At 52.8% G+C, this 26,781-nt stretch overlaps 3 protein-coding genes across 6 annotated transcripts; 1 reads left to right on the forward strand and 2 right to left on the reverse strand.

Moving 5' to 3' along the window:
* Positions 1–639: 639 nt before the first annotated feature.
* Positions 640–4,011, forward strand: PPOX (protoporphyrinogen oxidase; the record flags this gene model as incomplete). 3 transcript variants are annotated; one of them, XM_079696597.1, is made up of 12 exons in its annotated part: positions 640–726; positions 886–1,020; positions 1,079–1,093; positions 1,154–1,269; positions 1,871–2,028; positions 2,138–2,328; positions 2,754–2,814; positions 2,998–3,116; positions 3,194–3,304; positions 3,404–3,553; positions 3,667–3,709; positions 3,793–4,011. In XM_079696597.1, the coding sequence occupies 12 exons, from the start codon at positions 640–642 to the stop codon at positions 3,933–3,935; spliced, it is 1,329 nt and encodes a 442-aa protein (XP_079552723.1). In that variant the 3' UTR covers positions 3,936–4,011. The 3 variants fall into 3 exon arrangements, with proteins under 3 accessions (XP_079552723.1, XP_079552721.1, XP_079552722.1); XM_079696595.1 differs by lacking the exon at positions 1,079–1,093 and adding an exon at positions 1,452–1,584 and having other exon boundaries at positions 1,884–2,028; XM_079696596.1 differs by lacking the exons at positions 1,079–1,093; positions 3,194–3,304 and adding an exon at positions 1,452–1,584 and having other exon boundaries at positions 1,884–2,028.
* A 184-nt stretch (positions 4,012–4,195) lies between these two features.
* On the reverse strand, positions 4,196–8,735 carry B4GALT3 (beta-1,4-galactosyltransferase 3). The gene is made up of 6 exons (XM_079727971.1): positions 8,459–8,735; positions 7,694–7,929; positions 6,548–6,738; positions 6,317–6,439; positions 5,005–5,109; positions 4,196–4,871 (listed from the first exon to the last, which is right to left on the reverse strand). The coding sequence occupies exons 1-6, from the start codon at positions 8,718–8,720 to the stop codon at positions 4,598–4,600; spliced, it is 1,191 nt and encodes a 396-aa protein (XP_079584097.1). The 5' UTR covers positions 8,721–8,735; the 3' UTR covers positions 4,196–4,597.
* Positions 8,736–17,404: 8,669 nt separating this feature from the next.
* ADAMTS4 (ADAM metallopeptidase with thrombospondin type 1 motif 4) lies at positions 17,405–24,934 on the reverse strand (the record flags this gene model as incomplete). 2 transcript variants are annotated; one of them, XM_079728344.1, is made up of 9 exons in its annotated part: positions 17,405–17,786; positions 18,447–18,622; positions 19,561–19,736; positions 19,990–20,176; positions 20,284–20,570; positions 21,298–21,468; positions 22,027–22,159; positions 22,411–22,734; positions 23,842–24,465. In XM_079728344.1, the coding sequence occupies 9 exons, from the start codon at positions 24,463–24,465 to the stop codon at positions 17,405–17,407; spliced, it is 2,460 nt and encodes an 819-aa protein (XP_079584470.1). The 2 variants fall into 2 exon arrangements, with proteins under 2 accessions (XP_079584470.1, XP_079584469.1); XM_079728343.1 differs by having other exon boundaries at positions 17,521–17,947; positions 23,842–24,934.
* Positions 24,935–26,781: the final 1,847 nt, after the last annotated feature.

Below are 26,781 nucleotides of genomic sequence, written 5' to 3' on the forward strand. Positions count from 1 at the left end.
CATCGAACCAGTTAACTAACCTCCCACTCCAGAGAGCAACCTTCTACTGGGGCCAGCCCTCCGCCTTTGCGGGAGGAGGAGCCGCTGCCTGTTCAGTGTTTTCATTGGTGAGTGTGATCGGGGCCTTCCAGGACCCACCAATCCAGGAGCAGGAAGGTAAGGTCAGGAGTGTGCCGCGAGAATAGAGTGGACGGAGAGTCGGAGAGACCGAAAAACTGGGGGGAGGGGAGGGGAGGCGGTGGAGGCAGCGGACTGAAATTCTAGGCCTAGTGGGGGCGGGCGGGAGGAAAAGCGCTTCAGAAGACCGGCGGCAGGTCGGAGCCCAGAGCCCTGCGCTAGCAGATAGCGTGGGTGTGGCCCTTATCCACCTCCCAGCCCCCGCCCCTGGGACGCCGGCGGCGTGATGTGTTGAGACCTCTGTCTCCTCCTTTACCCTAATTTTTCTCGTTCCTCTCGTGGGTGAGTCCTAGGCCCTGGGCGGGGACCTCACAGTTCCACCAACCCATCCGCGGGCTCTGCCTTAGTTTCCCCTAAAGCAGCGAATGGCCGGGGGTGGAACGCGGAACCCGCAGGTCTTCTGGAGAGCAGGGTGCTTCTGGTCAGCCTGTCCGTATCGCCTCCACACCCGCAGGCTTCACCATGGGCCGGACCGTGGTCGTGCTGGGCGGAGGGATCAGCGGCTTGGCCGCTAGTTACCACCTGAGCCGGGCCCCTTGTCCCCCCAAGGTGAGTGGCCCCCGCCTCCGTGCCAGAGGGAGCCTCCTTTAATACTCCTCTCCCATTTTCAGCAAGAGGGAATGAACCGCCCCATTCCCCTCCTGACCCTTTACGCCGCCGCGGCTGCGGCCGCGGCTATAGGCTGCAGTGGCTCCCTCTTGTCCCCAGGTGGTATTGGTGGAGGGCAGCGAGCGCCTGGGAGGCTGGATCCGCTCGGTACGAGGGCCAGATGGTGCTATCTTTGAACTTGGACCTCGAGGAATTCGGCCAGCAGGAGTCCTGGGAGCCCGGACCCTGCTCATGGTGAGCGGCTTCTGGAATGCCTAGGAGAGGTTGTGGAGGGACCTTCACTAGAGAATAGAGTGAAGGGGAGCAAGTAGATTTGGTGGTCAGTCCTTTCCTTAGTTTATGCTCTTTCTGAGGACGTGTGGAGCAGGTTTCCGAGCTTGGCTTGGACTCAGAAGTGTTGCCTGTCCGGGGAGACCATGCAGCTGCCCAGAACAGGTTCCTGTATGTAGGTGGCGCCCTGCACGCCCTGCCCTCTGGCATCAGGTAATGCTCTCACCTCCTTACTGCCATCCTTCTCCTCTGCTTCCATCCTCATATCCCTTCCATTTCCTCATCTTCCAGTTTGTCAGCCCTCCCAGCAAAAGGGGCCAAATGAATGGAAATGACCCCCTGGAGCTGGGGGGTTAAATCAGAGCTCCCTCTTCACTGTGCCTTCCTCCACGCAGGGGGCTACTCCGCCCTTCCCCTCCCTTCTCCAAACCTCTGTTTTGGGCTGGGCTGAAGGAGTTGACTACGCCCCGGGGCAAAGACCCTGATGAGACTGTGCACAGTTTCGCCCAGCGCCGCCTTGGTCCTGAGGTAACACCGCCCAGAAGCCCCCAAATCCCTCCCCTCCTAAACCAGCTGCAGATCCCCATACTCGAACCTACCACTAGGGCCTCTTCTGTACCATCTGAAAATGCCCTCTTCTCTTCATACCCAGTAGCCCCCCAAACTCAGTGTTGGGGGTGAATGCCTTCATTTCCTTTCCGTCCTTCCGTAATAGTGGGACTGCTTTCCAACCAAACCCCACCCCACCCCTATTCTCTGCCAAGCAGGGACAGTGGAAATTAGTGCAGCTTATTCCTTGGCCTCTCAATCCCAGTCTCACCCTTAAGGTGGCGTCTCTAGCCATGGACAGTCTTTGCCGTGGAGTGTTTGCAGGCAACAGCCGTGAGCTCAGCATCAGGTCCTGCTTTCCCAGTCTCTTCCAAGCTGAGCAAACCCATCGTTCCATATTACTGGGGCTGCTGCTGGGGGCAGGTGAGGGGGGAGTTGGTTCGAGGGTTGAAGATATTAAGGACTGCCAGAGTGAGGGACTGGAAGCAAGGGGTGCTATTTTAATGATTTTTCTCTACTTCCTCCTCTGCAGGGCGGGGCCCACAGCCAGACTCAGCCCTTATTCGCCAGGCTCGGGCTGAGCGCTGGAGCCAGTGGTCACTCCGTGGAGGGCTGGAGACATTGCCTCAGGCCCTTAACACCCATCTGACTACTAGGGGTGTCAGTGTTCTCAGAGGCCAGCCAGTCTGTGGGCTCAGCCTCGAAGCAGAAGGGTGCTGGAAGGTAGGAGAGTCCCCTGGAGTGTAATGAACCTGTTAAGAGTTTCCAACTTTGTCTAAATGCTTTAGCCGGCAGGACTGGAGTTTCTCCTTGTTCTCCTGTCCTAGAAGCTATTTAAATATGGGCTACTCCACATTCCTAGGCCTTATTTTTGGACCTTCCTCCAAGACCTGTTTGATCCAAACCTGTGGATAGAATATATATAAGTGGCTCCCAGCTAGGGGAAAGAACCACTGAGCTCCACTAAACATTTCAGAGTAGCCCACTGGCTTTTGTCTGGCCCACTTCCTGCAGTAATGGGGGGATGATTTTTGTGCTGACTACTTAGTCTCTTCATCCTGACCCAGCACCCAGTCTCTCTCCTGCCTGGGAAACTAAGGCAAAATTCCCATGATCTCTGTGTCTTTTAAATGTTTTCTTCCTCTCAGGTGTCTCTAGGGGACAGCAACCTGGAGGCTGACCACATTGTTAGTGCCATTCCAGCTTCAGGTAATGTGGTGGTCACCCTCCCCTTCTCCAACCAGGTTGAGGCAACGTAGCTTCTTTCTGGGCCAACAGGACCATGCCATGCCCCTGAACTGGTCAACCCTGTGGGAGTCTAATCCCAAGGAGGGTTGGTAAAATTGTAGTGTGAATGCCTCCTGAGGCAGGCCTCTGCCTGCTCTCCTCCAGTGCTCAGCAAGCTGCTCCCTGCTGAGGCTGCACCGCTGGCTCGTGCTCTGAGTACCATCACTGCTGTGTCTGTGGCTGTGGTGAATCTACAGTACCGAGGAGCTCGTCTGCCTGTCCAGGTGTGACACAGAAGAAGGGGAGACGTGGGCTCAACTGGAACTCTTCCCTCCTGACCCAGTCTCTTCCTTTTCTCCAGGGATTTGGACATTTGGTGCCATCCTCAGAAGACCCAGGCATCCTGGGAATCGTGTATGACTCAGTTGCTTTCCCTGAGCAGGATGGGAGCCCCCCTGGCCTCAGAGTGACTGTGAGAGAAGGCAGCTTTGCTTAGTGGGAGTTTCCCAAGAGCTCCTCTGTGCCCCAGTGTAGTAAGGCCAGGCTGGTCAGTGCCGTATTCCCTCCTTAGGTGATGTTGGGAGGTTCCTGGTTACGGACATTAGAAGCCAGGGGCAGTGTCTTATCTCAGGAGCTGTTCCAAAAGGAGGCAGAGAAAGCAGCTGCCACTCAGTTAGGACTGAAGGAGCCACCAAGTCACTGCTTGGTCCATCTACACAAGGTAAACACTCCTCAGCTACCCACTGGAGGCAGGGACTAGTACATTTGTCATTGTCTACCCAGGCCTGGGACATCAGTAATAATCTTTCCCTGTATCCCCTCTTCTCTCCCCAGAACTGTATCCCCCAGTATACTTTAGGCCACTGGCAAAAATTGGGTAAGTTGGGAAAGCAGCTGCGCTGAGAAGAGCTATGAAAATAGACCCCCAGCTGTAACATTCCTTTTATCTTTTCCTCCCAGAGTCAGCTTCCCAATTCCTGGCTGCTCAGAAGCTGCCTTTGACTCTGGCCGGAGCCTCATATGAGGGGGTTGCTGTCAATGATTGTATAGAGAGTGGGCGCCAGGCAGCAGCCCGTGTCCTGGGCACAGAACCTAACAGTTGATCTTCAAACCCCACTTCTTCCTGCCCCTGCTGACAGAGATTCTCTCACCCATGAAAATAAAAGTTGCTGGAGCTTGGCTTGGTCTGGCTGTTCTGTCTCCTGTGGGCGTGGGTGGGGTGGGTGAGCAAAGGTAGGTAAAGGGTGCTTAGGATACAGAAAGCAGGAGCAGAGGCAAGACAAAGTCCTTTATTAGAAAATATATCAAAATCCCAGCCCCCTGAGCAAGGTCCAGAAGAGGGAGCTACTCCAGCACTGGCAGAAAGTACCCTGGGAGGGGCTTCCTTCAAACACACTTCCTGGGAACCATAAATAGAATAAATATTCACAGAGGTCCCGGGAGAAGTCAGAACACTCTTCTCTCCATGGAAGAGGAAGGGATTTGGGGTCCAGCCCTGCTCTTACCCCATGGGCAGGGGACTCCTAGGAGTCATCACAGAAAATCATGACATCGAGGATTCACAGTCATAAGCCCTGGCTAGTGACCCTAGAAAGAGGGACCCCCAGGGCTAGAGGAGCCCAGCTCCAGTCCAGCAGTGAGGAGAGGCCCCTGCCCCCAGCACGGCAGTAGAGTTCATTTCCCCCACATCCCCTCTAAGAGCAGTGAGGAGCTGAGGGTGGGGAGAACACAACTCTTCTGATTCAGTTTCATGATTAAGGAGGAGTCAGTGTGAACCATGGGGAGCTGTGTGGTTGGCAGCAGGCAGAGGGCCGGGCCTGGCTGGGGGCCGGCGCTGCAGCATCTCCTGACGGAAGGCCTGGGAGGAACCAGGTGGGTAACGGGGACCAGAGGGAGTCTGAGGACCCCGAGGGTCAGTTCCAATGTCTGCTGTGATGTTGGTATATAGAGGGCCCAGCTCTCGAGCCAGCAATCGGTATGTCAGTGAGTTCATCCCATCTTGAGTCCAGGAATTCCGGGTTCGGACCAGGAGGTCAAATCTGAGGATTAGAGTTTGGAGACTAAGACCTGGAAAGGAACAGCCAGGAATCTAGGAAACTTCAGGAGCTGCCTGGCTAGGGTGCAGAATCCTGAGGATCCAGTAATAATTCCCGGGCAGCCCTCTCATCCTACCTGTGGGGATTTTCCTCGTTGCCCTTATCTCCTCGGTGCTTCACCATCTTATAGTGTCCCACAGATGTGGGGGGCCGAGAGATCTTCATCCCAGCCAGGCGTACCCTATGGAAAAAGCAAGGGCAACTTGGAGGATCCAGAGCAGAAGAAAGCTGCTGACAGGTGAGCAAGAAGAGCTAAGGCTAGCAAGGACGGAATTGCACGTTTCTTTACACAAAGAACAGCTATTACTAACTAGGCAAAAAAAGTGCCAAGTACTGGAAGGGGAGAGAAAGTCAAACAGAAAGAAGGAAATGGCTGAAGAGAATGTAAAAGCCTGGATGTATCCAGATCCTCAGGGCCTACTGCCAGGCACCCTGGGGGCTTTAAACAATCGGCAGAGGTAGATTTGCACCTCCCACCTTTGTTTCCTAAATGGCTCCCAGGAGCTGCCCCTGCAGTCTGGAAAGGACCGGGAGAGGAGCCATTTTCTCCAAAAGGGAGGGCAAGACTGGGAGTCACAGACCCAAGCTCAGCAATTCTTATTTAGATGAGTAGCTGAGCTGCCTCAGCTCTGCCACATCCCCTACCCGCCCCCACCCACCCACATTAAGAAAAGAGTGGAACCAAGTAATCAGGACCTGGAAAGAAACAAACTCCCACTCTGACACACAGAAGCAAGAAGTGAAGATAGCCTGGGAAGGTACTGAAAAGAATACATACACTGAGAAATCGCTGGGTGCTTTACACACATACGGAATAAAAGAATTCATAGAGATGTCATATCAGAGGACAAAGGGGGAGGAGAAGCAATGGGTCCAGTATATCAAGCCCAAATAGTTAAATGACAGATAGAAAATTGGGTCAGCTGAGGCTGAAGGTCAAAATGTTTCACACGCTAAAAATAAGTTGGCATCATGCCAATGGCACAGACTTTAAAAAAAAAAAAGTGGTTCTGGGCTATGTGGAGCTGAGCCTCTCCTCTCCCAGCCCTGAAAGGAAGTGTGGTTTGGATGCAACCCTAGCAGAGGCAGGACTAAACTGTCTCTAGGCCCCTTTCCAGCCCTGGAATCCCGTGATACTATAGCCTACTGATCTTATCTTCTCTCCCAGGAACATAACTAACCAGATCTAAGAGACTGAAGGATAAAAGAATGGGGAGCAGCATGCAAAGCCTGACCTGGGTAGACTGAAAAGACTAAGGGAGAGGAATGGGCACAGTGCAGCACCAGGGAGCTAAAAGTTAGTGGTAAAGGGCTATGGCTAGGGGTGGTCTCAGAGGACAGTGATCTAGGCTGGGGTTAGGGAGGGAGGTGGTGGCAGGAAGTCTGACCTGGTAGCAATGTCATCATCCTCACCACCCCAGCCCCAGTATTCATTGGGGAAGCCATTCATCTTCAGATACTGGTCAGGAGTGAGCGCCGAGACCCCTCCAAAGTACTGGGGGTACGGGAGGCTGGGGAGAGAAACATCCTTGGATCCCACAAGTCTTCTGGGGGGCCATCCCTCCTTCTTCCACTGGGTGGTGGAATTCCTGCTTCCAGTACCCTCTCATGCCCTCTACCTGTATCCAAACTTGTTCATGGCAACAGCAACATGCCGGGGTCCTCGGGGGTCACACACATACAGATTGTGGTCGTTCTCTGGCAAGAGGTCCACATCATGCAAGAACAAGCAGTCCCATTCTTCATCACGCAGGGCCTCCCGCACCCCAACATTCAGCAACTTTGCCCTGTTAAATGTTCCATTTCCAGCCTGGAAGATAATGGCGGAGGACCAAACTAGGTCTATAGGTAGCATGGAAAAGAAGCATAAAAGTGAAAAGAGGGAAATCAAAGTGGGATATGGGACAAGGAGAATGAAGAGAAAGACAACTTCTTTGTTTTTTCATTCAACAAAAAATTTTTTGAGCATCAGTATGTGCCTGACACTTACATGCTGCTATTTAGCATTTAATCCCGACAACAAACAAACCATGTGGAACAGGTGGTATATTAGTTATCACTCTTTGCTTCATTTTAGCAGGTTGGGTATCTTGCTCAACGTGACATATGGAACAAGTGGCAGAACCCAGAATTTTAGCCCAAATCTATCCACTTCCAAATTCAAGAACGGAAAAATCATGGAAGATTATAGGACAGTGGGAATATCCTTAAGAAGTAAGGGACTAACACGTTGGCAGAGCAGTGCCAGCTGCTGCTTTCTTTTTATATATGTGTGTGTGTGTGTGTGTGTGTGTGTGTGTGTATATTGTTTTTTTGTGGGGGAGCTACATTGGGTCTTTGTTGCTGCAGGCAGGCTTTCTCTAGTTGCGGGGAGCGGGGGCTACTCTTTGTCACGGTGGCTTCTCTTGTTGCGGAGCACGGGCTCTAGGCGCGCGGGCTCAGTAGTTGTGGCTTGTGGGCTCTAGAGTGCAGGCTCAGTAGTTGTGGTGCACGGGCTTAGCTGCTCTGTGGCATGTGGGATCTTCCCAGACAGGGCTCAAACCTGTGTCCCCTGCACTGGCCGGCGGTTTCTTAACCACTGCCCCACCAGGGAAGCCCCCTGCTTTCTCACATTCAACAGTCTGACCCTCTTTTTTTTTTTTTTTTTTTTTTTGTCTGACCCTCTTAAAATTATTTCAGGGATCCATTATATGAGAGTGGAGTGGAATTTGTTTGAGGCTTCCTTATAAGAAAGAAAATCAGAAGGGTATGGGAATTGGGGGTACCTGGTGGATGACATAGATGCCATAAGCAAGCTGTTGGCGTTGCAGGAATGGGTGCAGGTGGTAGAGCAGCAGGCGCAGGTGGTGCTCCCGGGCACGATGGGGCACAATGATGGCTGTTCGGGACCGGGGCTCACACCCTGCAGGGCGGTACCGGCCCCCCGGTTCCACCCGGGGATTTCTCTCCACAATCTCCGCCAGTGACGGCACTGGGCTAAAGGACACGGACACGGGACCCACTGTTGGGAGGGAATGGCAAGGTCAGGGATTAGAAGGGCAAGAAGAACTGTCCCTGGCAGTCTGATTCTGGGGCTCAGCTCCCCCAAGGGCTTGCTCAAAAATCTCACAAAACCTTGAGTTCCCCATCACTGGGACGGCTTTGCAAAATCTGGAAGGTGAAGGCTCCTTACCTAGCCTACCTTCTTATTAGGGTTCCATAACTCCCCCCTGCCTCACAAGGTTAGAAGCTTACAGTTAGGGGATGGAGAGAACAGACGGACTTCCAACTAACTCACTAAACTAGGAGTGATCTACAAAAGAAGCAAGTCCTAGCCCGAGGCAAGAAGAGCCCATAAATGGGCCGTGGCTCAACCCAAGAGCCCAGTCGAAACTCCAAATTTAGAGTCCATTCTATCTCAACCTCAGCCTCCCTTCCAGTTACGTGACCCTCCTGTTCTAAGACCCACTCCTGCCATCCTATGCCTGTTCAAGCCTCCCTGTCCCCACACCTTGGCCCTGCCTTCACTTCCGCCTTCCTTCTCCACTCACCTAAGAGAGGAGATCGTTCTGGACAGTAGGGCAGACCTTGAGGAGCTGGGGGGCCCCCTGGGGCAACAGGGGCCCCAGGCAGGTGACTGAGGTTACTGTAGACATCATGGGGATGAGAGTAGTCAAATGTTGGCTCCTGCTCTCGGCCAAATAGAGCGCTGAGGCTTCGGAAGCCCCCCAGTGACAGGTACATCATGACAGCCAGCTGGGAGCCCACAAGCAGGGCCAAAGTGCAGGGTCGCTCCAGCAGCCTCCGCAGCATCCTGGGGTGTAGTCTGGAGAGGGAGAGAGGAGAGTGCTGGGGCAGGCAGGAAGAGAGCAAGCCAGCAAAAAGAGGTCATTGGGCAGGGATGAAGGTGGTGCCAGGGGTAAAGAGGAAAAGAACAAAGTCACAGAAGGGAGCACACAGATGTATGGAAAGAAATAGAATGCTACCACTAGCAGACCTACCACCTGTCACTTCCAGCCCAAGTTTCACTCTCCTCCACCCCTCCCTCAAACCACTGCTATCACCTACTATCAGTCCCCAAGAATGCTTACATCATTCATGTCCCAAGGCCATTTCAGAGCATTCTCTGGACAACCTCCCTTCCAATTTTAGAGGGGGTAGAGACAGACTCACCTAGGTTCAAGCTGCCTTCTTCAGGATCATGGGGACTCCACGGGGTCCCGGGGGAGCAGAGATGTGAGGCATTATATAAAATTGGAAATGTCACAGAGGACAGAGAAAGGCTCCATCCAGCACTCCAACAGCAATCTTAGGACCAGCTGAAACAGAAGTGGTCAAGGATAGCCAGCCACCCACAGAGGGGCAGAGACGAGGATCAGGGTGAAGCTGGTTTCCCAGCTGGGGAAGGGAGGGAAAGTGGTTGGAGAGAAGAGGGGTGAAGCAGCAGATGCTAGGTCCCTGGCCTCTCCCCCATAACCCTCTAGTGTGTCAGATTCACTCTATACTTAACCATCCTCCACCCCAGCAGGACCAACCTGTTTGGAGAGTGGGGACAGGGAAGCTATCGGAGATCTTACTTTCGCCAGGGGGTGAGGCAGTCTTAACAGGACTGTGGAGTGGCCTCAAGAGAACCCAGGGAGGCGGAAGAAACTGGTTCCTTTCCGTTCTTCACGTTTCTGGGAGCTAGCTCCGCAGGTGCAGGGAGCGTGACCACCTGGGAGCTGCATGCAAACAACCTCGGAGCGCGGCGGGGAATAGGTTGGGGGTAGCATCCCCTACCTTTTTCTACCTTTCCCCGGTCCTATCGGAGGTGGGGATCAGGGGTTATTGGTGAAATGAGATAGGGAGAGGGAGGGCTGGGCAGAACCTGTCAGAGGTACCTGGGCTAGCTCACCTAGAGGGCGTGGTCAGCGCTCTGCAGGGGGTTACAGCCCAGTTGTTTCGGAGCACCCTCATCCCACCCCAGTCTCCTCCTGTGTTTGCTCTACCTTGCAATGTGAGCCCACCGGCCTCTGTCCATACTTGCACTTACGTCCCCCTTCCCTGCTCAAGGCTGTCTCCAGCCTTTACCCAAAACTTCTCACCTTCCCAATTTCCCGAACCTTTCTCCCGTGCCTCTCACCCCACCAGCCCCAGACCACACACCTGACCTTCTGCAGCCAGTCGTCACCACCTCCCCGACAGCCGGACAGACACCTCTGCCGCCATCTTGGAAGCGGGAGCTGCGGGGGCGTGGCCTCGCGTCACGGGGCGGGGCCTCGGGTGGAGCCGCCCCGGCCCGCGAAGCGCAGGGTCTGGGCACCGTGCGGCCTGGGGGGTCCGGGTGAAGCTACTGCGCAGGCTTCTCGGGGCTCGATTCCTCGGGAGAAGGCGCGGGGGCTCATCCCCATCGGACTGACTTCCAACGGGATTCCACCCCTCACCCCTCACCCCTCACCCCTCACCCCTCACCCCTCAGACTTGTGAAAACATCAAGTCAAACCGGGACCTTTCTCGGAGCCAAGACGTACTGAGAGGCCGGTGCATCGGAAGACCTCGCTATCGCCCCAAGTTGACCTGAGCCCCTTTCCCAGTGTGTCAGCGGCGCCCCCTTTAACCTAGTGCCACTTATTATCAAAATTTTTTCTTGCTCAGGGTACATCGTTGCAGACTGCTCTGGCGCATTTTTGTATCCCCAAGGTATCCCGCAGGCCTTGAAATAGAAACGCTTAATAAAACAAGGAAACGTTGAGTGTGGAGGGAAGGGCAGCGTCCGCTTTAATGTAAAAATGTGTTTCCCCAGATGTTAGAGTAAGATGGACGCTTCATTAATATGCAATATGTTTTATCTTGTGGCTTCTACTACCCCCTTAGCATATTGTGCTCCTTAGAAGCAGATCATCACACTGAGGAAACTTAAATAACTCGCAGTGTCTGCCTCAAAAAGCTCATGTTCTTTTGTGTGGGGTCGGGGTGGGGGTGAAGGGGGTCAGGGTAGTTGTACACAATATAGTGTGATAAATATGATAGCCTAAAAATTGCACCTCATTCACAAGTTGAAGTTTGGGAAAGGTTTCCCAGAAGAAGTGATGGCTAATGGGAAACCTGAAGGACTTGTCTATAGCATGTCCTTCTGTTTTATAAGATTCAGTCTCCATGGAGCTATTTTACAATTCTGTGTGGGTTAACTGATCCACATGCAAATTCTGTCCTGTCTGAGAGAGGTTCAGTTAACCCCCTACTCCCCTCCCCCCCGCATTGTGGGAAAAACAAAACAAAACAATTTTGCCTCCATTTTCATATTTCTGTATTTCTGATCTGTAAATGTGTCTGTTCTTCAGATTTTTTTTTTAACGAGTTATAACATCTGCTGGTTTCCTTATGAGTTAAATAAAATCTTTAACAGGTGTTCATTTTTATACGTGTATTGACAAAAACTCTCTCCTTGACCAAATTTTAGACAGGCTCCCCTGAGCCCTCTTTTCTAATAGACCTCATCCTTGGGCCTATAGCCATTTTTAGCAAGAATCTTGCTAAGTCAGTTTAGCAAGAATCCCCTCATCTTTAATTTCTGATCATCCTGGCCTGCCTTTAGCAAGAATTCTAAGTTGGTTGAGCAAGAGTCTCCCTACTCTTGATGTAATTTTCCATCTACTGACTCATTCTGCTCATTGGCTATAACTATCCAGCTGTCCTTACTGTATTCAGAGTTGAACCCAATCTCTCTCTGATTGGGATAGCCTTGGCACCTATTGCAATAGTCCTGAATAGAAGTCTTTCTTACCATTTTAACAAGTGTCAGAATAATTTTTCCTTTAACAGTGTGAGAGTCATAATTTTACCCTTTTCTGAAAATTATCTTTTGTTTTTTGGGTTTTTTTTTGCGGTTCGCGGGCCTCTCACTGTTGTGGCCTCTCCAGTTGCGGAGCACAGGCTCCGGACGCGCAAGCCCAGCGGCCATGTCTCACGGGCCCAGCCGCTTCGCTGCATGTGGGATTTTCCCAGACCGGGGCACAAACCCGTGTCCCCCGCATCGGCAGGCAGACTCCCAACCATTGCGCCACCAGGGAAGCCCCTGAAAATTATCTTTTAACAAATGAATAGTGTTCTAGACACAGGAAACCATAGTGCAAAAGTCTGGAAATGAGGAAGAAATTGGGGAGTTGGGGAAATTAAAAAATGGATCAATATGCTAAACGATAGAGTCAGGGGAATGGTGAAAGATGAAACTGAAGAGGTAAATAGGTGCCAGATAATGAAAGACTCCATAAACCATATTGAAAGAGATTGAGTTTTATCCTGTGGGCAGGAAGAAAGCCTTAAAGTGCTCTAAACAGAGAGTGCTACGATCAGAACTAGGAATTTTCCTCCAGTGGAAACGTGGAGCATTATTGGAGTGGTCAAGACTGGAAGCAGGGACCTATCAAGGAGGTTACCGCAGTAATCCAGGAGTGAGATGAAACTCATGCAAAACAAGGTAATATCAGTGGGACTGGAAGGAAGAGGATACATTTGAGAACTTTTAGGAGGCAGATAGGACTTGGTGATTGGCTGGATGTGTCAAGTCAGGGAGTTAGAAGACTCCAAGAGGACTCCCAGATTTCTTTTTTTAAATTAATTAATTAAGTAAGTAAGTAAGTAAGTAATTTATTTGGCTGTGCCTGGTCTTAGTTGTGGCATGTGGGATCTAGTTCCCTGACCAGGGATAGAACCTGGGCCCCCTGCACTGCGACCACAGAGTCTTAAACGTTGGACAGAAGCACATTTTAATACACAGCTCAATGTCTTTAAAATCCTCTCTCCCCCACTTAACATTTTCTACCGAGATGGTAGCTTCTCCCCAAAACTACTCCTTCCAACTCGACTCAGTTGCTTACAGTATTATCCACCAGCTTCAAGTCTGTTCACCTTACTTTGATTTTGCATAACAGAGCAGAGCCTGGGAGCTGACCTAGCAAGCAGAAGTTCTTTTTTCTTCCACCACTACCCTACTCTCCAAAAGCCGTTATACTTACTTCTAGAAGGGGAGGCAGACACCTCCTCCAGGAACACTTCCTTGACCCCATATTCTATGAGCCTCTTCTATCATGACACCTATCATACAGGTCTGGAATCTTTGTCTTACCTGACTGTCTTAGCCACCAGACTATGAACTCTCTGAGGACAGAGACCATGTCTTCCTTTTTATTATCCCCTGAAAGTAACCTAGAACTTTTGGCACAAATTCTACAAAATAGCCCATTTTAGATCTGACCTAGAAAGTTCCTTGGTATACTTATTTTCTCAGGCCAGTGCAGGAGTGGGAAGGGAACAGGGAATGGAAGAGATTTGAGGGGAAGAGAATCAGCATGTATTGACACTTACTAGAAGCCACACACAGGGCCAAGCATTTACATCATTATATTCTTAAGTTCTGACAACCTCTCCATAACGCAGGTGGTAATATACCCATTTTACAGATAAAGAAACTGAGGCTCACAGAGATCAAGTAATTTGAGATCATGCCATTACATCTTGGCTCTTGCAAAGCTTAGATTCAGTCTGACTCCAAAAATCTGTGTCCTTTCCAGACACTGTGAGAGAATGATTTGACTCTAGTTTATAACAAAATGGCTTATTTATTGAACAAATAAGTGGGATGAACAATTCATTCTCACTGGGGAATTAGGTCAGTTAATATACTTCCTCTGACCCATTTTCAGGCCCCAGTTCTCACATTTTCAGCTTCTCAATGCTTATTTGCATCTACATTATCAAGAGAATGTGCTAATGTATCTCTATAGAGTTGCACATGTGTATGTCATTGTGTGTCACTGTTTGTGTATTTGTTTATTACTGGGTTTGTAGGGCCTGTTATTGGTTGCCCAAAGACTGTGAGGGACGCCTTCAATCTATACTTCCTCCTCTCCCTTTCCTTCCTAAATCTACTTAAGTACTCTGGGCCTGTCCCCATATAAGGTCCTATCTGAGGAAGTTGTTTGGAATTGTTGTTCCCCCCCTCCCCTCATCTGCCTCTTTCTGAGCATTTTTAGAACTGGTGGTTTCCTGCAGCTGTCAGCTGGTTTCTCTTGCTGCCAATGATTTTAGCTTTGCCCCCAGTGACAGTCAATGGGGAAGGTGCTCAACTGGGTTCAGAAGCATCCTCTGAGCCAACAAAATGTTACTACATTAAGTTCTCCTTTCTTCCCCCTTCCTCCCCCACAAGTCCTGACCAATGGGATGCTGGTTTTGTCAATTACTATCAACCTGGTATTTTAGAAAACAAACACTGTAATACCGTATGGAGATTAAAGTGGAGCCAGAGATGGAGTAGAAATGTAACTGAGTAGCTGGTCCCACGGCACCCCTCAGGAATGCTGGCTCTCCCACCCCCACCACACAAATAGGGGTTGGACAAATGCCCAGATTTCCTCCGCTCTAATCACTGAAGTCGAGAATCTCAGGGACAGAAAGAACTTAAAGAAATTGGCCCAACTCACAGTTACTGCTTCGACCTCTTCCCCCACCTTGAACACACAGGCACACTTGCCATCCCATAAAATAGTTGTCCATCTCTCCTTGAACTTCTGCAGGGATGGCGCCCTCTCAGCAGTCACCGACTCTTCTTCCTCCAGCTCATCACCCTTCTTTTTCCCTTAAGGACCAGATACTTGAACTGTCTCCATGCCTGCTTCCTTCCTGTTATTCCTGTTTCTCCTCCTGCTTGTACACCCACACCCCAGCTCAGACCCATGAAGGCAATAAGTAGGCCGACTGAGGAGTCAGAGCTCATCTTGGCTCTTTGAGGGAGGTATGCCCTCCCCACATCCATAGCAAGAACTTGTTGGACCCCTGACATCAGGATATTTAGGCAGTCTACAGCCTGGGTCTGGGAAGGGTGGTATGGGCGAGAACATTCCAGGAAGGGGTGAGGCCTTGCTAGGGATTTAGGGCCAGGATACCCACCAATTCTCTTTGAGGAGCAAGCAGCTCTCTCTTCTCTTCTCTTTCACTGTATGCCTCCCCCCCACCCACCCATCCAATCACACAGGTGGCCTCTAAACTCAGTAACTTTCTGGGAAAAACTGCTTCATGGCATTCAGAAGCCTTCTCGGTGAGTAAAGGGCTTTCTCTTAAAATAATGTATATAAGTGTTTTATTACCATCGGCACTAAAGAAACGTAAGAAGGGCTATCATGATTACCTGTTCCTCAAGGTCCAACCCAAGACTCACCTTCCTTAACCCTCATAGCCCATTAAGCCCAGGCATCAATCTCTGTACAGTTCAATTTGCCCTTATCATACAGTTCTTTGTACCACCCAATATTTCTCTTTGTGGAGGTATAGTACAGAACCTTCTCCCAGATTGCAGTGAGCATCTTTGTGTATTGTCTGCGTTTGTACTTTACATCTACTTAGCACAGAACTCTGCTTATTGTACCATCAGCTCATAGTATTAAGGTCTGTCTATAAACATGTTATTGGTGGTCCAGTTTTGCTAATCAGATGAAATAGTTGAAGATCACTCTGGCCTTGTCCCACTCTCCTGTTTCTCCCTCCTCTAGCTTGGTTGGTAGGAGGACAGGAGAAAGGGCCTGGGCCCAAGCACAGAGGTGGGGGCCATGCATATGGAAGAAAAGAGGCTGAGCAGAGTAGGGGGTTGCCCTGTTCCCAGTGCTGCCAAGGGAGTACGTGCCATACTTGGTGGTACAAAGTCCAGGGCACTGTGTAAGGCGCTGCCTCGTACAGAACTTGAGCAGCGAAGCCCAGCCCCAGTGAGCAGAGTGCACACAACTGCTACACTCTCCATGGCTTGCCTTAATCCCCTAGTCCCAGCACTATATCCCGAGCAGTATTGGGCAGCCCAGCTAAGAGCCACTACGGCAGAGTGAAGCACCCCTAGTTCCCCCATTTCCCCCTCTTCCACTCCCTCCTCAGGGTCTTCTTTACCTATAGTTCCTCCCTCACCTCCACATTCAGCCCTTCCCCAATCCCTAGCAGTCCTGCTACTACCAGTCAAGACTCTAAATTCTTGCAGGGTACACCTGCTGCCCTTTCCCAACCCTGTTCCCTTAAGCAAAGTCACCTGCTCAGAAGGAAAAATAGAACTGATTTCCGCCACCACTGAACACCTGGCTCCCCCTCACCTCAGCTCCCTCTCTGTGCTTTTTTTTTTTTTTGCCCTCCTGACTCTCCCCTACTTCTCTTATTAAATTCCATTCTAACATCACATCTTCAAAGAAGTCTGCTGGGTTTACACTGGTTGATTCTGGGGACCCTGTACCAGTCACTCAGTAGTCATAAGGATAACCTCTCACATGGGTGCAGCCTTCACTATTTTGAAAATATTGTAACATTTGTTCAGAACAACCCTGTGGGAACAGGTATGTTTTAGCCCCATTACACACATGAGCAACCTAAGGCTCAGCATCCGTGACTTACCCACCACTACCAGCTAGGAAGATGCTGAACCCCAATTGAGATTCAGACCCATCGGCTCCCGCTCCAGTGCTCTTTCTATAACAGCTCCCCCCAACCCCCTCAACTAGCACTCTCATTACTAAGCGCTTGTTTGTTTTGACGGTAGTGTTCTAGTTATCTTTCCCATTCATGTTCTTGTCAATTGTGCTTGTAGCCAAGTGTTTATTACGCCTCCATGTGGATGGGAGCCTCCAGAGATCAGGGACAGAATTGTCCTTTCTCTGACAGTCCTTCAAAAGCCAGGCTAGGGTTCTGCCAACCAAAGGAATTGGGCCTGGGGGCCAAGGGCAGGCACCACTGACGCAGATCTTTGCCACCTTCAAATGCACTGCAGACTCCATGGACAGTGGAGCCGAGGACGGTAAGGTGGTGGTGATAATAACTGACAGCAGCTGACATTTGTTGAGCACTTACCAAGTGCTAGGCATTATGCTAGTTCTTTATTTACATTAATCCTTATAACAAATTTCCAAGGGAGGTATTATTATTGTCAAATGAGGAAACTAGTGTTCAGAGATGTGGAGCCAGGGTGCAACCCACATCTGTCTGACTCCAAAAGGAGCACATAAATAGCAGAATTCAATTTATATTTAAAAATATGATAATCCCTTACTCCCTGAAGGCCTATCCTACCCTTGACTCTTCCTCTCCCAGAAAAGAAAATTCAGGGAGAGGAAAGCTAGGCAGGAGGAACCTCACACACACACACACACACACACACACACACACACACACACACACACACACACACAGATCACTTACGCCTATCACCACCACCCTGGATTTCCTAAACAGGGTGAGGGCTATGAGGGCAGGGGGTCAGTTTCCCCAGGACCCTAGACCCCATCCCCTTCCCTGGTGCTAAATAAAAGTGAATAAATACTAAATAAATACAACCGGGGTCTACCCTGCCTTCCCCCTCCCTCCTGTGACCAGCAGGGCAGAGGGGGCAGTTTAGATAGGGGACTATCTCCCAGCCCCTTCCATCCACCAGCCATCCAGGGCAGGAAACCCGGGCAGGGCCAGCCTGCCCGGTAGGGCAGAGAGAAGGGGCGGGCTCACCTCACAGCCCCTCCCCAACTGTGTCTCGGTGCGAGGCAGCTGCCGAGCCCCCTTATTCTCCCAGCCAAGTCCGAGGCCCCGGTGCCCAGAAAGGGCAGCCGGGACGGTGAGGTTATTTTCTGCCCGCCCAGGAGCGCCGCCGGAGGATCTCCAGAATCTGTGCCTTGCGGTGCAGCCAGTCCTGGGGAGGGGGGCGTGGCGTTGAAGGGGCTGGCCGGGGCACGAAGAAGCTGTAGCGGAGGCGTACGTTCTGGGGGTTGCCAGCCACCAGGACCTGCAGCGTCAAGGGCTGAGCCAGGGGCCCGTGGCCGGACAGTGTCTCCGAGGCTGCAGTGGCCCCGCTGTAGCGCAAGCTGACTGCCCCGGGCAGGACCACGTCTGTGGGGGAGGGTATCAGCGTGTATTCACCATTGAGGGCATAGGAGCCATCGGGGAGCTTCAGGGCCAGGTAGAGGCTCCGGACACCAGGGGTACCCTGCTGCCGGACCAGGATGTGGGTGGCCCCTGCGGGGATGGTGACCACATTGTTGTATCCGTACCTGTGTGCAAGGAGTAGAGGAGAACTCAGCATCTTCCTGAATCCTCTCAGCCTTTCTTATCTGTGTTTGTATGATTGTATGTGTGTAGAAGGTTGTCTCCTCAGACCTACGTGAGCTGTCCAGCCTAGATCTGAGCTACATGCAAATGTGCCCTCCTTCCTCTTCTCTCTGGGCCTTTACACCTGCTGCCCCCTTACTGAGGTGCCCATCTAAGCTCCGCCTCCTTGGTGCCTGTCCAATTCCTATTCTTCCTCCAGAAGGGAGGTCACCTCTTGGGAAGCCTTCCCTGATGCCCACAAATGCCCTCACAGCAGCCCAGGCTGACACCTTTGAGCAGGTGGGACACTGTGCTGTAACTGTGAACTCGTCTGTCTCCCCTACTAGACTGTACATCAGCTCTTTGAGAGGAGAAGCAGTGATGAGTTCATTCACCTCTGTATCCCCAGGGCCCAGAGCAGCGTCCAGGAAGGTGGGAGGAGGAAATAAATAGTGAATGAACCTGAATTTTCTGAAGGAGCCAGATTGCTTGATGCAGCTAGAACCATCCCCACCGCACACCATGCACTTGTCAAATTTCTTTTTGGAGCCAATGACGCGGTCACAGCCGGCATGGATGCAGCGGCCCTGGACACAGACTGAGGAGCTGTCTGGAGAACAGGGGGTCCCATCTACCACCTGAGGAGAAGAGAGGGAGTGATGAAAGGGTCTTCCTTAGTCGAAACGGGTTGGTAAGTCGAACAAGACCCATATCCCATCAGGGAGGGGATGCCAGAAAAGTTGGGTGAGGGAGGGGATGTGGATGGAGTGTGGAGGGAACCCCAGCCATTGTAAGGGATGATAATCATAAAAGCCACCATTTTCAGAGCACTCACTATGAATTAGGCACTGTGCTAAGTGCTATATAAATCTCACAACCACTATTTGAGGTTTGTAGAGATGGAACACTGAGGTTTAGAAAGATTCAGAGCTTGCCCAAAGGTTACACAGCTGGCAAGCAGAGAAGCCAACACGGGAGTTGCAGGTCTGAGTCCCAATCCCAAGCCCTAAATCTTGGTGGTACCGTCCCAGCTGGACACTAGAGGGCAGTCAACCTGCAGGCATTCTCCCCAGAACAGGGGTGAAGGATGCAAAACTACTAGGCTTGTTCTTCCTTCTTCAGCCTCAACCCAGGGCCCTATCACAGAGAGGGGGTGCAGGGACATTGCTGTCTCCAGGAGGCCGGTCCAGTGAGGGACTGGCCATCCATGAGCTCAATGAGGCCACCACTGTAATTTGCCAGAGGAGCCCATGGGAAGGGGGTCAGAGAAGTGCCCAAAAGTCCACACACTTCCATCCTCACAAAATGGAGCACTGGAAGATGGGGGAGAGAGAGGGAAAGAAACCAAGGGAAATGGGACAGGCTAGAGCTGCCTCATTGGCAACTTATCCAGAGTCCAGGGCTAGTTTTCTAAATACCCACGGACAGAGAAGTCTGAGTGGACCCCTGGGCTGGCCGGGCATGGCTGTGGGAACACCAGCAATAGTGCTGTTTTGGATCTCTGCCATCAGAAAGTAGAGGGCAGGTTGGGCAGTGTGTGAGCTTAGACAGGGCCCTGGGGCATCCTGGTCCTCACCCGTGGCTCCAGCACATAGTAGTAGCCCAGTGCCCGGGCCTGGCAGGTGAGTTTGCACTGGTCCCGGGGCGCCACACCTGTGTAGCGAGGAACCCAGTCCATGGGCCCTGGGAAGTTCTTGAAGAGGTCAGTGCGGTGGTTGTAGGCAGCACACTGCTCTTCACGGAAGGTCAGTGCTGTAGGGTTAAAATGGACAGTCAGAGCCCCTCTCTCCTCACGCTGCCCCACCAGCCCCTCCAGCTAGCCTCTCAGACCTCCAGACAGCATGGCAGCTCTCTCCCCCACAGACTACCTGTCACTTTCCTGAAGGGTAAAGTCACGCCCCTCAACAGCAGGGACAGTCAACACCTCTTTGGTCCCTGAACTCAAGGGACAGTCCTTTCTGTCCTACCAATCCCTCCCCAGGCTCCCATCCATCCCACTCCTCACCTGAGCCAGTTGGGCAGTCCTGGGTATTGCAGGAACGAAAGCGGGTATGGCGGCCCTCACAGTACTTGCCGCCATTCCGGGGAATGGGCCGTGTGCAGTCCCGGGAAGAGAACTGGACACCACCTCCACAGCTCCGAGAGCAGTCACCCCATGATCCCCAGGGGCCCCAGCCACCAGCCTGTGGGATCTGCAGAAGGACAGAATGGAAGAGTGGGATAAATATCCTCTCTTGGGCTCAGGGCCACTCACTCCTCCCCCAGGCCCTCTGCCCCTCCCCTGCCCTTGGGATCTCACATTGAAGTCCTGGAGCTGGTCCATGTGGAGGCAGCGGCCACCCATACAGGCCTGTGCGGGCCCACAGGGGGTACCATCAGCCCAGGGTGAATGCTTGGTCTGGCACATGGAGTGGCCATTGAGATGGCCAGAGCACCAGAGGGCAGCACAGGGCGGCGGCAGCTGCGGACAATGGCGTGAGTCAGGCCCAAAGGTCAGCTGGCATTGGCGGTCAGCATCGTAGTCCTTGCCGGGGAAACTCACAGGCAGATGCAGGGGAGCCTCTGGCTTGTCTAAGAGACAGTGCCCTGGGAAAAGAGGCAGGGGTATGAAGTCACCAATAGGTTGAAGGGGTGCCAGCCTTGGGCTCCCCAGGGCCTGACAGATCCTAAAATCCAAATTCTAGGACTGGAAGAAGCTTTAAATAGCAGCTAAATTTATTCAATGCTTATTATGTGATGAACATTGGCTAACTGCTTGACCAACAGTATCGTGTTTAATCATGGCCAAAGCCTATGAGGTAGTTACCGTTATTATGCATACTTTACAGATCAGCTACACAGAAGTGAGGTAACTTACAGTCACACATCTACCCACATCTAAAGAACAGGATCAGGATAGGAACTCAAAGCACTAGATCTTCCTACCTATTCTAACCAGCTACAGAATTCTTCAGTCTGCTTCTCATCAACAGCCCTGCCCAATCATAGTCATACTGTTAGGCATGCACACCTCAAGTGACAAGGCAGTCACCTCTTTCACAACTAGCCCCTTGCAGTGTTGGACAGTTGTGGCCCTTAGAAGGTCAGTTCTAATTCTATTGAGCCAAAACTTGCCTCCTGTAGCTGTGCTATTTATTCTGAGAGGAAATGGGAACCATACAAAGGCAGCAGCATTTCTCACCCCATCCCACACTGCAGAGGAGGCACATTGGAAGGAGTCAATTTGGCCCATGTGAAATGCGGCAGAAGAGAAAGTACAGTGGGGGGCAGGAACTGGGTCCTGCACAGGGAAAGGCGAGTGCCATCTGCTTACCATAGCCATTGTCCAGGAAGTCAGTGATGAAGCGGGCACTGCAGGGAGACCAGGGCTCCTCAGGATCCACGTGAGCCATCACAGGAGCCATGACATGGCGGGAGGTACTCCCAGGCCCATTCAGACCAACACATGGCTTTGAGTTGTCATGGAGCATGTTGAAGACATGGCCTGTGGGAGCAGAGGCCCTGTTATGGTCCAAGGGTCTCATCCCTGTGCCCTCAGGGGGTTGCAGGCCCATCATAAGCCTGATTGCAGCTATGGATGGTCAGATCCATTTCCCATCCCAACTTGCCCCCAATGTCTTTCTGGTGCTCCAAGGGCTTCTCAATATGTAGCCCCCCTTGCTCTGTCTCCCCTCTCCCCATGATACACTCAGGGCCCCTCCCTACCCACTTTTCCTTATAGCCAACATTCCCAACCCTGATTCCATCCACTCTGTCACTGACTCTTGTGAATAATCTCTCTCAGTACTGTGCCACCTCCCTCCAAACACACACACACAGTTCACAGTAGATTTCTACACACTATCTCATTTAATAGAAAAATCTAAATGTCTGTCTACATCCGGAGCAGAGAAGGGTAATGGCCCTGGACCTAGTCCTGGGGAAAAGGAAGAAACACCTTGTGACTTGCATTTGTACCCTGGTGAGCTCACTGTCCCCTCACCTCACCCCTGATAGCTCTCTCACTCATCACAGGTGCCCCATGACCCCACCCCTACCTTACCCAGTTCATGAGCAGCAGTGAAGGCTGACTGGAGCCCATCATCCTCCACGATAGCACAGCTCCGAGCTGGGTCACACACAGTGCCCACATCAGCCATGCCTAGAGTGTCACAAGTAGAGACCCCACACAGGTCCTGTGGAGAGGGAGATCAGAGACAACACATGAGGAACCAAGACACCAGCGTCCATTGAGCTGAGATCCAGATTAGTGGAGACCTGGGCACTGCGTATCCAGCACTGTCAGGGCCCAGATAGCACTGGCAGTGTGGCTGGGACCAGGCACCATGTTGAACAACTCCAGGGGCACCATTTACATCACAGTCTGTGCCGTGGTGCTTCTCGGAGTTGTGCAGTGCATGGCCTGAGGTGCTGATTGGGGCCTCACCTGACGGGTAAACAGAATGGCCGTGTCAAAGTGGTCAGGGTCCGAGTCCTCGGGGGTGTTGAGTCCTCGCTGCCAGGCACAGAAGCTGCGCAGGGTCTGGGCGGCACTGGGCCCTACTTGGGGCCCTTCCTCACCTGGCCCCAGAATCACTAGCCGAGTCACCACCAAGCTGACAGGGTTGCGGATGCTTGGGTGCTTGAAGGCCTTGGCCGCTGCTGCCATGACCGTCAGCAGGTAGCGCTTTAGCCCAGCACCGTGAAATGCCACCATCTTGTCATCTGCCACCACCAGGGTCTCCACAAATCTACTCAGTGAAGCAAAGCGCTGGAGAGGAAAAAAGGGGAGGAGTATCCTGAAATAGCCTCCCAGACCCATGGATCACTTCTCCCCTCCCTTACTTCCTGGGTCTGGAACTCAGCAGAGCCAGCTGGGCCACATACATCCCACGGGATTCCTGATGGGTCTCGGTGGGGCCTCCCCCCCAACTCCAAATCCCAGGGCTTTTGTGGTAATGCTGAGAAATCATCTGCTGGTTCTGAGAAGGGGAGGGGATGGGGATGCCACGTCCCAGGGCTATGTGGGCCCAAGAGGTGAAAAGCAGCTGGGACTGCCTCTGGGAGGGACTTTGGGGTCCCTCATGGCTGAGTGTGTCTGGGGCTGCAGGACTGGGGCTAGAGGGCTGGGCTGCAACGTGTCTGCCCTGTGTGGTTGGAGGAACAATTCAGTCAGCAGCTAGGGCCAGGGCCAGATCTCAGCGTGGCGGGTGTGGAGGGAGCGTCTGGTCTGGATTAAAGCTAGAGAGGGAGGGAGGAAGGAAGGGAAGAAGGGGGGAGACTGGGAGTGGGAGGGAGGAAAGGATGGAGCCTCAGGCAGCCTTGCAGTCAGTCCGCAATGTGGGAAGGGGACGGACCAGAAGGGGGTTCAGGATGCCTTTCCTCCCCGGTCCACTCCTGCCCTAGTTTGCAGTTTGCCAGAACAATTTTGAAGACAGCATCAGAAGCCAGAGGCCAATCTCTTGGGCCTCAAACCTCACTCCTTTAGCTGGTGGTGAAAATCAAATTTGGGGCCCAGAAAAGAGTCAAGGCCAAGGGGCTATCAGGAGGGCCTCATTGTTGGGGACTGTGCCAGTAGGATGCCATGACCAGGCAGGGCCGGGGTGGAGAAAGAGAGCGGTCATTCCCAGCATAGAGTCTCTGACCCACCTCTGGGAATCCCCTTGGGATCAGCGGTCTGGCTAGGAGAAGGGTTGGGGCAGGGAAAAGCCAGAGCCTTCCCAGGAAAGGAGGCCAGTGGAAAGAGAAGAGGCAGGCAGAAGGGAGGGAAGCAGCAGACTGGCCAGAAGTGGAAGTGGGTGGAGAGAAGGTGAATAGGGGTCAGTAGGACAGACATGGCAGGAGGACACTGCAGGACACAGACTCCAGGGCTGCCTACCTTGGCTCTTCGTGGGCTGGAACTGGGGTTCCCGGGAGGAGCCTGGACGTTGCACATGGGGCCCTGGCCGCTGGCAGGACTCTTCCGGCGTAGGATGTGAGCCCCAGGCCCACCAGCAGAGTTAGGGGTGCCTCCTTCCAGGGGCTGGATGTGGAGTTCAGTCCCTCGATACTGCAGCACCCCTAACAGAGCTCCCCCATCCCAGTGCAGAGATGCCACCGACTCCGGATCTCCGTTGATGGTGCCAGTAAGGTAGGTGCCTGGCTCTGCCCCGCCCAGGAGCTCAGGCGCCCGGCCCAGGTATTGCACCGTCAGCCCCTCCACCCGCACGCCGGGGTCCTGCTCCAGCTCTAGTAGCAGCATCTCCCCAAAGGCCGGCAAGCGGTACAACAGCCTGGCAGGGGTGCCCAAACCAGGCAGGACGCTGTCGTTGAGCTTCTCTGGAAACACGATCTCCTCCTCCCGGGGGAGGGGGCTGGCCGGCCAGGCTGAGGGCAGGAGGGAGGCCAGCAGCAGCAGAAGCAGCCCAGAGACGGGCACGGTGGGGAGCAGCAGGCGGGGTTGGATTCCCCACAGGCAGCAGTCCGCCAAGCCCCTCCCGGGATGCGAGTCCGTCCGGGACATGGCACTGGTGCTGAAGCTGGGAGGGACTGAGGCCGTCTGGGCACCAAGTCCTCCCTGCCCTGGCTTTGGAAAGCTCCTCTCTGCAGCCTGGGGGCTCGGACTCCAGCCAGGGTCAGAGGCAGAATTTTCAGAGGGTCTGGGGACCTTCAGAGGAGATGAGATGGAGAAAACTTGGCCCTTAGGCTTAGGAGAGGTGCCTAGTGGTCTGGTTCCTCCAAACTCTCCTCCCACACCCTCCTCTCCTGGATCTTTGTTTCTCCCTGCCTGTGTCTTCTGCAGCTTCTCTGGCCTCTCCCTTTGCACTCCCTCAGACTCTGTCTGGCTTCGCTTCTGTGCCTGTCCTCTCTCTGCCTCCTTCCGCCGTGCCTTTGTTTCTGTCTTTCTCCTCCTCTCTCTCCCGTGTCTATGTGTCTGTGGGTCTCCCTGTGAGTTCTTCCCAGCCTTTCTCCGCGCCAGCTCTTTTAAGCATCCTGAGCCACTATGATTGGCTGAGCTGTAAGCCATTCAGCCAGGAGCTCTGGTGGTAGGACTCAGATGGGTGTTTCATTGCTTCCCAAAAATCTAGTTTTTGTTTTCCTTTAAAAAAAAAAAAAAATGGGACTTGCCCAGGGGAGGGGAATCTCTAGCAGCCGGATGGATCATAGGCACTGGGCCAGCTGATGACATAGTCTTTTCCCAAACCCCACAGTCAGCTCTCAGCTGTCTCTTTCCCTTTTTGGTGGGACAGAGCCTCAGGAGGGGTAGGAAGTCAGGGAAAGGGCCTGGACAACACGTGAAGAAAGGACCATGGTCCCAGGAGAATTCTAGCTCCCACTGTCTAACCTGGCACATCCTCCCTTTTCTCAGGGATCCCTCATGATGCCCTCTGCCCCTAGAGGCTGGTTTCCAGGGCGGAGGGAACTGAGTGAGCTGCCAGGGAAAGAGGGTGGGGAATAGGTAAGGAAGCATCAAGAGGGCAGAACAAAGAAAGGAGGTAGCTTGACACTGTTCAGGATGGGACCAAGAAGCTGGAGAGAGTACGGGAGGCAAGGAGACAGTGATCAGGGAGTGTACTGCCCAAAGGTAGGATGAGTCTGCTTAGAATGGGCACATGGAGCCGGCAGAGGACAAGGCAGGAGGGGTTAACGACTCTTCCTTTTATAGAAGGAAGATCTAGGGTGGCACCTCCTCTTCCCTAACGTCTCTTCTCTCCCTCAGGATCCCCTTTCCTGAATTACCATTCCCCGCCCCCTCAGAAGCCCAGACAGCCATTCTGCCTCCAGCCTCCACTCCCCCCAGAGCTCCCCCTCCCCACTTCCTGACTCCCCATTTCCCTGGCCCAGCTCCCAGTAGCTTCCCCCAGGCTCTTGGCCCTGCTCCTACCCACTCCCAACTGCCCTAAACCCTCCCCCAGCCTCAAGTCAGCCAGCCCCCAGCACAGGAAAGACATGCTCTCTCAGGAACCCAGAAGTACCCTATGTCAATCCATCAGAGGGAATCCCCACCTGGTTCCCCTTTTCGGCCCCACCTTGTCCTAAGAACCCAGTGGTTCCTGGAATATCTAGTAATCTTTTATTTCTCATTCCCCATGGGACAGGGAGAGGGTGGTTGCAGCATTGTGTGTACAGGAAAATTAGGGAACTGAGAGAAACAGAAACCCAGTGCCTGGGATGGACAGAGTGCTTGGGGAGGAAGAGGTAATGTTAGGGAAAGGAAGCAGAATGATTCCCTTGGTTTGGGACTGGAGAGAACTCAGCAAAGAAGTCTTGGGGGTGGATTCTCAAGACAAGAAAGGAAAGGGTTCAGAAGTAGGGGCGATTTCTGCTCACCCCATGCTATGGCCACTCCTTTCCCCAGGATATCCCCAGGAAGGAGAGTACCGTCAGCACTTTCCTTTCCCAGAGGCAGACCACCTGCCCCTGCCCCCACTCCTCTATTCACTCTCTGCCTAGTCACCTCCTGTCCTCCACATCCCATCCGCCAGAATACTTCCTTTTCCACTCCCTTCCTGCTCAGGTTGCTGATACCTGCCCTGGTGACCATCACTTCCTCTATCACCCACCCTCTTCTGACTGCAGGACCCACCTCTTGACCCACCACATGCCCTGACCTTGGTCCTAAGGGGAGGGGGTTGGTGCTGCAGGAGTCAGACAAAGGATGGGAGACAAGAAGGGGCAGGAGCAAGAGGAGCTGTCACCAGAGGACTCTTACTGCCCCTCTGCACCCGCATCTGAGACGAGGACAAAGGGGCCGAGTAAGCAGTGAAAGACAAAAGGCCTTAGAGTTACAGCAGCAGTGTGTGTGGGGGGAGTGTTGGCAGCAGGGAGAAGGCACAAA

Source organism: Hyperoodon ampullatus (assembly GCF_949752795.1).
Source record: "Hyperoodon ampullatus genome assembly, chromosome: 2".
NCBI classification, from domain to species: Eukaryota; Metazoa; Chordata; class Mammalia; order Artiodactyla; family Ziphiidae; genus Hyperoodon; species Hyperoodon ampullatus.

Excerpts from the sequence above, each read along its gene's own strand:
- B4GALT3 (XM_079727971.1), bottom strand. The coding sequence starts at position 8,720 with ATGCTGCGGAGGCTGCTGGAGCGACCCTGCACTTTGGCCCTGCTTGTG. Across the intron at positions 7,930-8,458 it reads AGAACGATCTCCTCTCTTAG|TGGGTCCCGTGTCCGTGTCC; the intron begins GTGAGTGGAGAA and ends CCCTCCCAACAG. Across the intron at positions 6,440-6,547 it reads ATGAACAAGTTTGGATACAG|CCTCCCGTACCCCCAGTACT; the intron begins GTAGAGGGCATG and ends TTCTCTCCCCAG.